This window comes from Notamacropus eugenii, chromosome 2 (assembly GCF_028372415.1).
Source record: "Notamacropus eugenii isolate mMacEug1 chromosome 2, mMacEug1.pri_v2, whole genome shotgun sequence".
NCBI classification, from domain to species: domain Eukaryota; kingdom Metazoa; phylum Chordata; class Mammalia; order Diprotodontia; family Macropodidae; genus Notamacropus; species Notamacropus eugenii.
In genome coordinates this window covers 394,798,009-394,810,389 of record NC_092873.1, presented here as the reverse complement: position 1 = coordinate 394,810,389, position 12,381 = coordinate 394,798,009, and the positions used below count along the sequence as shown (strand labels likewise).

Below are 12,381 nucleotides of genomic sequence, written 5' to 3'. Positions count from 1 at the left end.
AAAGCTTACTGAGATGCAGGATTCCTGGCTCAGTAAGAAGGCAGATGAAATTCAGTTTTATGCTGATAGTAGCAATCCAAAGCGCATTTATGATTCCCTGAAAGCTATTTATGGACAAAAAACCTATGGTGCATCACAACTACTCAGTGCTGATGGAGCCACATTGATTAGTGATAAGGACATCATCCTAGAGAGATGGACTGAACACTTCCATAATGTTCTCAACAGACCATCATCAATCAGTGCTGAGGCCATTGAGCATTTATCTCAGGTTGAAGTCAATCCCTCCTTACCTGAACTTCCAACTTTAGTAGAGGTTTTGAGAGCCATTAGGCTTCTTTCATGTGGCAAAGCACCTGGTGCTGATTCTATTCCAGCTGAGATTTACAAGGTAGGGGGACCATTGCTCATACAAAGCTGACTGAAATTTTCCAGGTTATATGGCAAGAGGAGATTATCCCCCAGGAGTTCAAGGATGCCTCCATTGTCCATCTCTAAAAAGGTAAATGGAATAGATTGTCCTGTGACAATCATAGAAGGATCTCTCTCTTAGTCATTGCTGGCAAAATTCTTGCTAGAGTCCTCCTTAATAGACTAATCCTTCACCTGGAAGATGGTCATATACCTAAGAGCTAGCATGGCTTCAGAAAGGGCCAAGGAACAGTTGATATGGTGTTTTCTCCTGACAACTCCAGGAGAAATGCCAAGAGCAGAACAAAGGTCTGTACACAATGTTTATAGATCTGACCAAGGCCTTTGACACTGTTAGTCATGAGGGCTTATGGAAAATTATGCCAAAATTTGGTTGCCTGGAGAAGTCCATCAGTATTGTATGTCAATTTCATGATGGAATGTTTACCCGGATTCTAGATAGTGGACATTGCTCTTGTGCCTTCCCAGTCACCAGTGGAGTGAAACAGGGCTGTGTACTTACTCCTGTGCATGATGTTTTCAGCCATGTTGTCAAATGCTTTCAATGAGGATGACCACAGCATCGAGGTCAACTATCCTATTGATGGTAAGTTCTTCAATTTGAAAAGGCTTCAAGCCAGGACCAAAGTAGAGGGAGGGTTTTTGCAAGATTTTCTGTTTGCAGATGATTGTGCACTCATTGCACCCTCTGAAGCTGAAATGCACAAGGTATGGATCAATTCTCTACTGCCTGGGCTAATTTTGACCTAATAATTAAGAGGAAAACACAGGTGCTCCATCAGCCACCACCACACCCTCCATACATGGAATCATCAGTTACAATAAATGGAGAAATTCTGAATGCTGTGGATAAGTTCACTTAATTTGGTAGTGTACTTTCCAGGGATGTACACGTTGACAATGAGGTTGATGCAGTCATTGCCAGAGCTAGCCTAGTGTTTGGGAGGCTCTGAAGAAAAGTTTGAGAGAGAAAGAGGTATTAGACTGACTACCAAACTGAAGGTCTACAGAGCTGTTGTGCTGACTTCATTGTTGCATGCCCGTGAAACATGGACAGTCTACCAGCACCATGCCAGGAAACTGAATCACTTCCATTTGACCTGTCTTAGGATTCTGAGGATCACTTGGCAGGATAAAGTACCAGACACTGAAGTCCTTATTCAAGCTGAACTGCCAAGTATTCAAACTACGCTTCAGAGAGTGCAACTCTGATGGACTGGCCACATTGTTCAAATGCAAAATGTACACTTGCCAAAAAGACTATTTTATGGAGAACTCACATGGGACAGGCAATCACATGGTCATCAGAAAAAGTAGTACAAGGACACTCTTAAGGTCTCTCTGAAGAATTTTGGATTTGATTGTGCAAAATGGGAATCACTGGCATAGGACCGCTTAGCATGGTGTGCCCATATCAGAAAAGGTGCTGTGCTCTGTGAGCAAAGCAGAATTGATTCAGCACAAAGTAAAAGCAGGATGTGCAAATTTGGGATATCCACCTCAAATATTCACACAGACTATCTGTGCTCAACCTGTGGTAGAGCATTCCAAGCTCATATTGGTCTGATCAGCCACAATCAGACACGCTGAAATTTCACTTTGTCATAGTAATATCATTTTGGTCCTCTTTGAGAATGAAGGACAACAACCAAAGTTGATATCCCAGGGAGGTCAGTGACAGGAAAGGAAGATGTAGACCAAAATACTTGCAATAACACTTTTTGTGATAGTAAAAAACTGGTAATAAAATGGATGCCCATTATCTGGAAAAATAGCTTCAGAAATGAATAAAAAACATTTATTAAACTCATTAAAATCTAGGCACGGGGTGATGTTTCCTGGGGATACAAATAAAAAAAAGCAAGAAAGTCTTTGCCTCAGGGAGTTGACATTGTAATTGGAAAGACAATTCGTATAGGAAAGTTGTGTAAAAGGAATGTTGTTTTGATTTGAGAAGCCACAGAATAATGGAGGGCATTATGTGGCATTAATTATTATTATAATATTAATATTATCAATATATAATAATAATTACATCATTATATTTTGTTACATATTTCATTATGTATTATAATTATATATTAATAATATTAATATGTATTATAATTATATATTAATAATATGTTTATATAATTGTTATTAATTATTTTGTTATGATATGGAGATGATCCTATATTCTTGAAGACAGTTCCAGTCAACCATAAATTTTTTAAAGCTATTTTATTTTTTTCTACTTACATGTATTTTTAACATTTTTTTCAATTTTGAGTTCCACATGGTCTTCTCTCTCCCTTTTCTCCTTCTTGATAAGCCAAGCAGTTTGATAGAGGTTATGCATGTACAGTCAGTGCAAAACTTTTCCATATTAATCTTGTGAAAGAAATCACAGACAAAAACAACAAAAAAAATAAAGCAAAAAGGTATGCTTCAATCTGCATTCAAATTCCATTAGGTTTTTCTTTATAAGTAGATGGCATTTTTTATGAGTCCTTTGGAATTGCCTTAGATCTCATAGTATTACTGTGAATAGCAAAGTCATTCACAATTGATTATTATCAGTTGCTGTTAACTGTATACAGCGTTCTGGTTCTGTTCACTTCACTTTGCATTAGTTCATATGTGTCCAGGTTTTTCTGAAAGCATCCTGCTCATCATTTCTTAGAGAACAATAGTATTCTACCTCAATCATATACCACAAGTTGTTCAGACCTTCCTCAGTTCATGGTCATCCCCTCGCTTTCCAATTCTTTACCACCACAGAAAGAGCTGCTTTAAATATTTTTGTACATATAAGTCCTTTACCCCCCTTCCCTTTATAATCTTTTTGGGATATGGACCTATTATTGATATTGCAAGATTGAAGGGTATGCATGATTTTATAGTCCTTTGGGCATAGTTGCTCAGTAGAATACCAACCATTGTTTATTAAAGACTTACTATATATAGGTGTTGGATACAAAAAAATGGTTCCAAAAGTGAAACCATTTCTGCCCCCTAAGGGAGCTTATATTCTATCCAGAGAAATAACATACATTTTGTATATGTACATACAAAATAAAGATGAGGTCATTGGAAGGAGGTGCTGAAAGCTGAATTTATAAAGAAAAGCATTATATAGAAGCTAGCACTTGAGTATAGAAGGAAACAAAGGATCCTGAAAGATAAAAGTGAGGACGAAGTGAAGTCCAGACTTAAGAGATAGCTAGTATAGAAGCATGGAAATTCATGATGAAGTATCATCTGTGAAGAACAATAAAAAGGCTCATTTGGCTAGACTGAGGAAAGCGTGAAAAGAGTAATTTGTAATTAGTCTGGAAAAGTAAGTCAGGCCAAATTGTGAAGGTTTTAAGTATTAAATGGAACGGCTTATGTTTGTTTGTAGAGATAATGGAGAACCACTAAAGATTTTGAATACCTGGCCATAGTAGCTTTGTGGTAGATGAATTAGAAAAGAGAGAGAGTTGAGGCAGGGAAACCAATTAGGACATTTTTTAATCAATCTCTAAGCATTTATTAAATGCTTAATATTTCTTAGACACCTTTCGTAAATACTGAGAACACAAAGATGAAAGGGAAATAGTTTGTATTTTCAAGGAACTTAGAATATAGTGAAAGAGAGAGGAAAAGGAAAAAAGGATTAGGGAGAGGGCCAGGGGTAGGCATTTATTAAGCATTGAATATTACCACATATTGTGCTAAGCATTGCAGGTACAAATGCCAAAGCAAAGGCAATCACTGGATTTTTAAAAGGGTTTTTGTTCCAGCGGGGGAGACTATTGTAGGGGAGTTGGTGAATCTCCCCCATTGGAAAACAAACTCCTGGAAATTTAATTTAGGAATATTGCTAAATGAATTTGATACCTAATCTTATAGAGTAATAACTTGTTTCCCTCCCCCCCATTTTATGTTCTTTTTCGTAGACTTTAGACCAGCTGCCACTTACCAATCCTGAACATTTTGGCACACCAGTCATAGGAAAAAAAACAAACAGAGGAAGAAGATCTAATCATATGTAAGTTTGTTTCATTTTTTAAATAACCATTTTGTACCAGAATTAATTTCTACTTTCACATATTGTGTTAGTTTTCATTTAATTATTAACTGTAAATATATGTCAGCAAATTTGTGGAACTAATAATTAAGTAATTATTAAAGCTCTAGAAAAATTGTTTAGAAACAAGGTTTCAGTCCTCCAAATTAATCTAACATAAAATAATTATTTAATTTTAGCAGTGAAAAGGTAATTTTAATAGATGGGGGAAAATGGAAAGCTTCTTACATTTGTTAATGAAATATTCAGTTTTCGTGTCTATTATTCTAGTCATTTGCTCCTCTTCTATCCTGAAGATACTGTCTATAAATTAGTCAAACAGGAGTTTGTTCCCCTTCATCTTAACAACTCTAAAAATTTTTATGTTCTTAGCTAAATATTTTTCTCCACATATAACTTATTCTTAATTTGGATTGTTTCCTTTTTAGTAGCTTTGTGTATTTAGGTTATGCTTATTCGTTATTCTCTTAGCTTTATTCTTCATTAGTCAGCTAAGTGGCACAACGCATAAAGTGCTGGATTTGGAGTTAGGAAGATCTGAGTTTAAATTCTTTCTGAAACAGTTGCTAATTTTGTAACCATAAGCAAGTCATTTTAACTTTAGTGAGCCTTATATAGAAAGTGGGGATACTTATAGCTCCTACCTCCCTGAACAGACCTTAAAACTGAATATTTCATTAACAAATATAAGAAGTTTTCAATTTTTATCCATCTATTAAAATTACCTTTTCATTGCTAAAAGTGTTTTTGCAAATCTCAAAGTGTTTTTATTAGTGCTGTCGTTGTGGACATGACATTTTAATATTGAAATTATCCAGACAGAAAATTAACTAAAAAAATTTTAAAGGATTTTCTTTTCAGAAACCTATCATGCTCTGAACATAAGATGGTACTTTGTTTTAGTAGTATTGCCAAGATAAGTATTTTAAGTAAATTTAGTAAAAAAAATAGATATTTTAATTACTATTTTCAAAATGGATGACTTAGGTGAGTAGATCTCCCTTCCTGTCTTTTCTGTTACTAAAGTGAAACTGTGATCTCATAGATGTAAGTATTCCCCTCTAGTTATTGTGATCATAACCCATCCTGCCTATCTTCTGCACCTCTCTTACCTGTCCTTTATAAGTGTGCCCTGAGAGGTGGAAAGGGATTGGGATGGATATGGAAGGCATTCTACAAAATGTGCTGGGACCTTCCTTGAGTTCTCTCTTGAACTCAAATCTTCCTGACTACAGGTCCAGCACTCTCTGGACTCTATTGGGTCACCTTGCCTTCATCATAATAGATTTTGATATTAGTTGAATAGCTGGTGTTTTGGCTTCCTAGCTTGAGTGATATTAATAAGACATTTACAAAATCCTGGTATATTTTTCTAAATAGAGGTCAAATTTGTTATATTTATTGTTTATAAAGAGTGATTAAATTTAAGTTTCTTGTGAAATATTTAAGTTGCATGATGGATCATTAAAGTTGAGCAGTTAAACATGATCTTTGTCCTGTCCTCTAAGTCCTCTAAATTTGCTGCTTACTATAAAACAGATTTTTTTGGTGAAGACTTTATACCTTCTGTAAATGCTATAGTAGTGCATTGCACACTAGATATATCACAGATAATCAAATGTATAATGGTATTGTTGTAACCTTAAAAGAGTTAGTAATATCCCTTTTGAAATCAAGCAACTAACTAAAGATTCACAATACTTAATCGATTAAACCAACTACTCTGTTTAGTGAAATCATTCAGTTTCAGTCTTCTCACAAAAGACATTCTACTGAGGAACACCATCCATTAATTAGTTTTTTATGTAATATTTTTGGCATTTGGCACTATCAGTTGTGAGAACTCTTAATTTTCTTTGATGTTGAATGTCAATTCCTCAGGATTAAGATGTGATGTAGTCGAAGTTAGCCATACAAAAGACTCCACTTATATTCCACTTGTGATATTTTGTTTAAAATAATGATGAATGACCAATACAGACATATATTTTGTATGATTTCACATATATAAATTTCACATAAATAACAAATATCAAATTGCTTTACTGTCTCAGGGACAAGGAAGGGAGGGAGAAAATTTGGAACTCAAAATTTTTATAAAATGAATGTTATAAATTGTCTATGTGCAATTGGAAAAAATAAAATACTTTAAAAAAAGAAATGATGAAGAGCAAATACTTGTTTTTCAAAATTAAAAGTAAATAAAATCAGTTCTTCATTCTAGTCTTTTTATTGAACAGTGCATCTCTTTTAAGTTACCCCCTTTTTAGTTTGATATGTTTCTTTAGAATATAATTTGGAAACATATATTAAACATCTACATGCAAGGCCATATCCTAGGGTCTGAGAATAGAGAATTGAAAAATAACGTGTGCCTCCATCTTCGAAGAGTTTGCGCTCTAATAAGAGGCTGCTTTAGTTTAGCCAAGAGAACCCAAACTTCAGCAGTGACATAGGAAGGGTGAAGGAATGGATGCAAGGGGTATTATAGAAGTAAACAGGATTTGAACACAGATTGAGGAAACGGTGACTGGGAGAATTATAGAATTATCATTTGAAACAAAGAAATTAGGAAGGGCTGTGTCTGCTCTTATGGTTCCTCATATGCAGCACTTGATTTTTTTCCTTTCCATTTTGCCTTTGCACAGCCAGGCTGTCACTTTTGCCTGCAGTACTCTCCTTTCTCACTCAGTGCAATCCTTAGTGTGCTTCAGAGCTGACAATTATATAACACCTTAAGGTTTATTGAGCACTTTACATAAGTTGTCTCATTTGGTTTTTTAACATGAAGGCTTTCTTAATGCCTCCACTTCAAGGGCTTCCGTCTTCTCAGTTATCTCCTGTCTTTTTTATACATCGATGTATATGCATGTTATCTTCATGTACATAGAAACTCCTTGAAGATGGAGACTTTCTCGCTCTTGTCTTTGCATCCCTACTCCCTAAGACAGTGCTTGACACATATTAGGCATTTAATAAATGCATATTGGTTGGTTCACTGTTGATGAAATAGTTGAGGAGAGTGTGTTGAGAAAGAAGGAAAATGGAGAGATGTTTTGAGGTCTGGAAGAGGAATTCATGGAGCAAATGGAGGTGAACTTGGACTCTGATATAACTGCCATCCTGGTACAAGATTTCATTCCCTTATACCTCGACTATTACAGTGAGCTCCTGTAGTAACTCCCCATTCCAGTCCATCCTTCACTCAGCTGCCACAGAGCTATAGAGGCAGCATGGGCTGGGCAGAACAGGCACCCATCACTGTGTTGACTAGCATATCTGTTCAGACCCTGATGGAGATAGCACAGGACCCTGGACTCAAGAGCTTTGGGAATAAAAGGAATATTTCCAACCCAGGGCTCACAGCTCATACTGGGATGTAGCCCCTGCTGAAATGCAGCCTGGCACCTGCTCCTATAGGTGCTACAGCTATAGCTACTGGAGACCCAGAAAATAACGCTCTTGTCACCAAAGTCTTTGGAACTCTCAGATGGTTCAGCGTTAGAAATAAATATGACATTTTTTAAAAAGGCATTACGTTTAAGAAAAGATAGAACTTACCTGCTTTTCACTTGTAAACTAAGAACTGTGGGATTTTTTCATCTGACTTTGAGCTGAAACCTTTCATATATAGTCTTCTCCCCTTAGAATATGAACTTCTTGAGCGCAGAGGCTGTCTTAACTTTCATTTTGTATCCCTCATGCTTAACGTAGTGCTTCATTTAAATTCATTAAAGTCATTTAAATGCTTTATTTATTCACTCATTCACAGAACCTGAGTTGGAAGGACTCTTAGGGACTATGTAGGCTGCCCCATATCTGAACAAGAATCCATCCCCCCAACAACGTATTTGACAAATGGTCACTTATCCTTTGCCTCAATATATCTAGTGAGGGACAATTAACAACCTCCCAAGAAAGCCTATTCCTCGTATGGACAACTAATTTTAAGGAAAGTTTTCTTAACATCAAGTCTAAATTTTCCCTTTTGAAGTGCCAGTCCATTGCTCCTAGTTCTACTTTGAGTCAAGCAGATCAAGTTTAATCTTTCTTCTATATGACAAGAGTGTTATCATGTGTACTTTCCTCTCACCCTCTAAAATCTTTTCTGTAGGGAAAACATCCCCGGTTCCTTCAACTGATCCTGATGTGGTATGGTCCCATGGCCCTGCAACTGTACTGAGGGCTATCCTTTGAACATTCTCCAGAGGCTTTTGATCCTAAATATATGTGTCCAGAATTGAACATAGTACTGCAGATGTTATTGGAACATGGAGAAGATACAATAGGACTATCCTCCTTAGTCAGTAGACTGATCATTTATTAAAGCTGTACTTCATGATAGGCCCCAGGGATATAAGTAGAAAGAATGAAACAGTCCCTACTCACAAGGTACTTAGATTCTGATAGGGGAGTCAAGTTCATATAGAATAAATGTAGAAAGTAAATACAAAGCATTCATGCACTAGCAGTTGGGTTCAGGAGGGGCTTCATACAAGAGTCTTATGGAAAGGAATTCCATATGAAGGGTTTCAGAAAGAAATCTATTCTAGGCATGGGAGGAAGGGGTGGATCATTTCAAAGGCCCTTATGGACTGGGTGTGATGAGTTATGGAGAAAAGGGCAGTTTGGCTGGATTGCAAAGTGCTAGAGGGGGAGAAATATACTATGAGGCTCAAAAGATAGATTGGGACCAGGGTATGAAGGACTTTAAAAACTAAGCAGTGGAGTTTATAGTTTATCCTAAAGGCAGCTATTTGGTGTTTGTTGAGGAGAATAATGTCAGATCGCTATTTAAGGAACATCATTTTGGCAGAAGTTTAGAGGTGAGACCAGAGTAAGGATAGACTTGAGACAGTGGAGACCAGTTAGGAGTACATTGCAATAATCTAGACAGGAATTGTCCAGGACTTGAATTAAGGTGGTATCTGTTTAAGTAGAGAGAATTGATTCGATGTGAGAGCTTATAGTCTATTAAAGTGTGCAACACTCCTTCCCACCCCCATTTCAGATTATAAGTGTTTTAGCCATACTTTTACCATCATGTACTTAGGAAGTTGATTTTTTTTAGCCCAAGTATAAGACTACATTAGCCCCATTAAATTTCATTTTTTAAATAAACATTCATTCTCTCCTGCTAAAAATGAGTGACTCCATGGTAAATTGTCTGTAAAAACAAACCAGTACTTGTAAGTGTTGACTTCATCTAACTTAACTCTTATATAGTAGCTGTAGTGACCACCCTGAATATACATGATTTTATGCTTTGAGTTCAGTAGATCCTTAAGCTGTCTTCCTTCCTTCCTTCCTTCCTTCCTTCCTTCCTTCCTTCCTTCCTTCCTTCCTTCCTTCCTTCCTTCCTTCCTCTTTGTATCCTCTCTTCCTCTTCCTCTTTTCCTTTTCTCTCCCACTCTCCTTTCAGTTTTACTTGGAACCCACCATATTCCTTCCTCTGGCCTCAAAGCAAGGAAGACCTTGATTCAAGTCCTACCTCTGGCACATAAGGCTTTGTGACTCTAAGCAAATAACCTAACCTCTTGGTTACTGAGGCAGCTTTCTAAGACTTTAAGTTTCTGAGAACATGCTAGTAACTTTTCTTGGTAGAGGAAACACCTTCATGGAGAGGTCCCTATACTAATGAAAGCACATGTCCACTTCTTATTCAAAAATTAATTTTATTATATTCAGTCCAGTTTCTATACTTTTTAGATCTTTTTTGATTTGATCATGCAGTTTGTTGTCTCACCTTTATTGCAAATTTGATAAAAATTCCATTCATGTTGTTATCAGAGTCATTGATAAAAGTGTTAAACAATCCAGGACCAAGCACAAATCCTTGGCAACCACTAGTAGATACTATCTGAATTGACATCAAACTATTAAAGACTATTCAGTCAGCCAATTCTGAATCTACCTAACTGTGTAGTGTTACATATTTCTCCCATTTTGTCTTCAAGGATAGTATAAGAGACTTTGTCATTGCTTCAATCTAGGAACCTTTAAAGTGTATCTGTAAGATTTCCTTCATGTACCAGTCTGGTAACTCTTAAAAAAGAGAAATGAGGCTAGTTTGGCATGCTATCTTTTTTGTTATTTTTAAATATTTTATTAATGGTCTTTTAAAAAAATTTCACTTTTACTTCCACATGATTGTCCCCTGTGCCAATAGGGATTTCTTTTAAAGCAGATTAGTACAATGGCAGAATGGATAAAGAAGTGACTTCCATTATCAGGAAGACCTGGCTTTACATCCTGCCTCTGCCACCTCCTCTTGTGTAATGATGAGCATCGAGGCCTCACATGACTCTCTAAGACTATATTTAAGATTCTGATCTGCTTTGGGTAGAGAGTGTACTTCATTGGGAACTCCTCACACAGATAAAAATCAGAGATGTGACAAAAAAAGCAACAAAATGAGTCAACACATTAGCCATGACTGAAAATGCATTCCTTGTCTCCACTTTTAATCGAACACATTGCCAAGAAGTAGAAAACACATCCATCCCCATATTATGTGGTTTGTCCATCTGTGGTCTTCCCCTTTTTGAAAAAATTTGAATAATTTTTTTCATCTCTAGCTAGAGTAGCTTTATGGAAGTCAATGGTTAAGAGAAGAGCTTTGAACCAAGGACATTTGGCAGAAAAGAGCCCTATTAAAAGGTAGTCTACAAAATATGAGACTTGTGATTTCTGATGATACAGTGGCCAAAAGATTTTAAAAATTAGTTGACCCTTAAGCTTCTTGAAATTGTACTTTTAAAAATAAGTTTTTATTTAAAATCTTGACAGGGCTTTTATGATGTTAACCTTATGTTTGTTTTACTTTTTACTTTATTTATTTATGGATTTACTTTATGGAAGTTCTGTCAGTTTTGTGGAAAGGGCATACAAATTTTTTAAAATGCAAAACTTTATTAACTTAACATGATCATTGTTTACAAATGTGTTGTGGAGAAATCAGCATGAAACTCTCAGATGTAATGATCTTTCTCCTATAGTCCAGAGGAAGAATCTTCATCATCCTCCAGTGACGAAGATGAAGATGATAGGAAACAAATTGATGAGCTACTAGGAAAAGTCGTATGTGTAGATTATATAAGCCTGGATAAAAAGAAAACTCTGTGGTTTCCAGCACTGGTGAGTATACTTAATGTGAAAAGACTTGATTTTTAGTTTTGTGAATACAGAACGGAAATAATGCCACTTTGGAAGATGTAGAGAACAGTATTCTTTATATCAATTGGTTAACATAGGTTTTATTTTGATTTGATTTATTTTAGTGGTGAAATAATCAAGAATCAAATACAGATTAGATTCAAGTGTATTTCTCTAAATTTCATTGTAATTTACATGTGAATTTGAATCCTTTTCCCTCCCCTTCATTTCTTTAAAATGTATTTACTGGTGGGTTGTTTTTTTTTTTTTTTTTTTTTTTTTTTTTTTTTTTTTTTTACAAATAATGACTTCTTTTCCTTGATTGGTCTGCCATTCAGTTTAATTCAGCTGTCATTTTTATTAAGCACCTACTATGTATAAAACATTACACTAGATACTAGGGCTACAAAGGAAAAAGTGACTGTCCTTATTCTTGAGCCTACTTTTTATACATGGTAAAATAGTTTATATCTAACTCATGACTTACTTATGGTTGTGTTGTTAAATAGCAACAGGCTTTCTAAATAGTGGCTAATCCTATATTATATTCTTTTCTTTCCCCACACTGATACTGAAATGCAAAAAATTAGACAGTGGAGCTGGAGTTTTGTCTTTAGAACATAAAATTTAGAACCTCTTATTGTAAATCAAGAGTTGTACTTTTATATTTATCAACATTTATACTTTTACGAGTTTTCTACGTTTGTGACTTTGAATAACAGAATTCCCTTTTGTTAGTGTGA

General features: G+C 35.7%; 1 protein-coding gene across 7 annotated transcripts in view; it reads left to right on the top strand.

Annotated features, from left to right (window-relative positions):
• The window catches only part of ARID4B (AT-rich interaction domain 4B), a 241,013-nt gene that overhangs the window by 131,512 nt on the left and 97,120 nt on the right, over positions 1-12,381 (top strand). For all 7 annotated transcript variants that reach the window (XR_011975434.1, XM_072647526.1, XM_072647529.1 and 4 more), the window contains exons 7-8: positions 4,353-4,444; positions 11,482-11,620. Coding sequence is in view for 6 of the 7 variants with exons in the window: in XM_072647526.1 (XP_072503627.1) it covers positions 4,353-4,444; positions 11,482-11,620 (231 nt within the window). In the remaining variant the exon portion in view is untranslated. The remainder of the gene's footprint in view (positions 1-4,352; positions 4,445-11,481; positions 11,621-12,381) is intronic.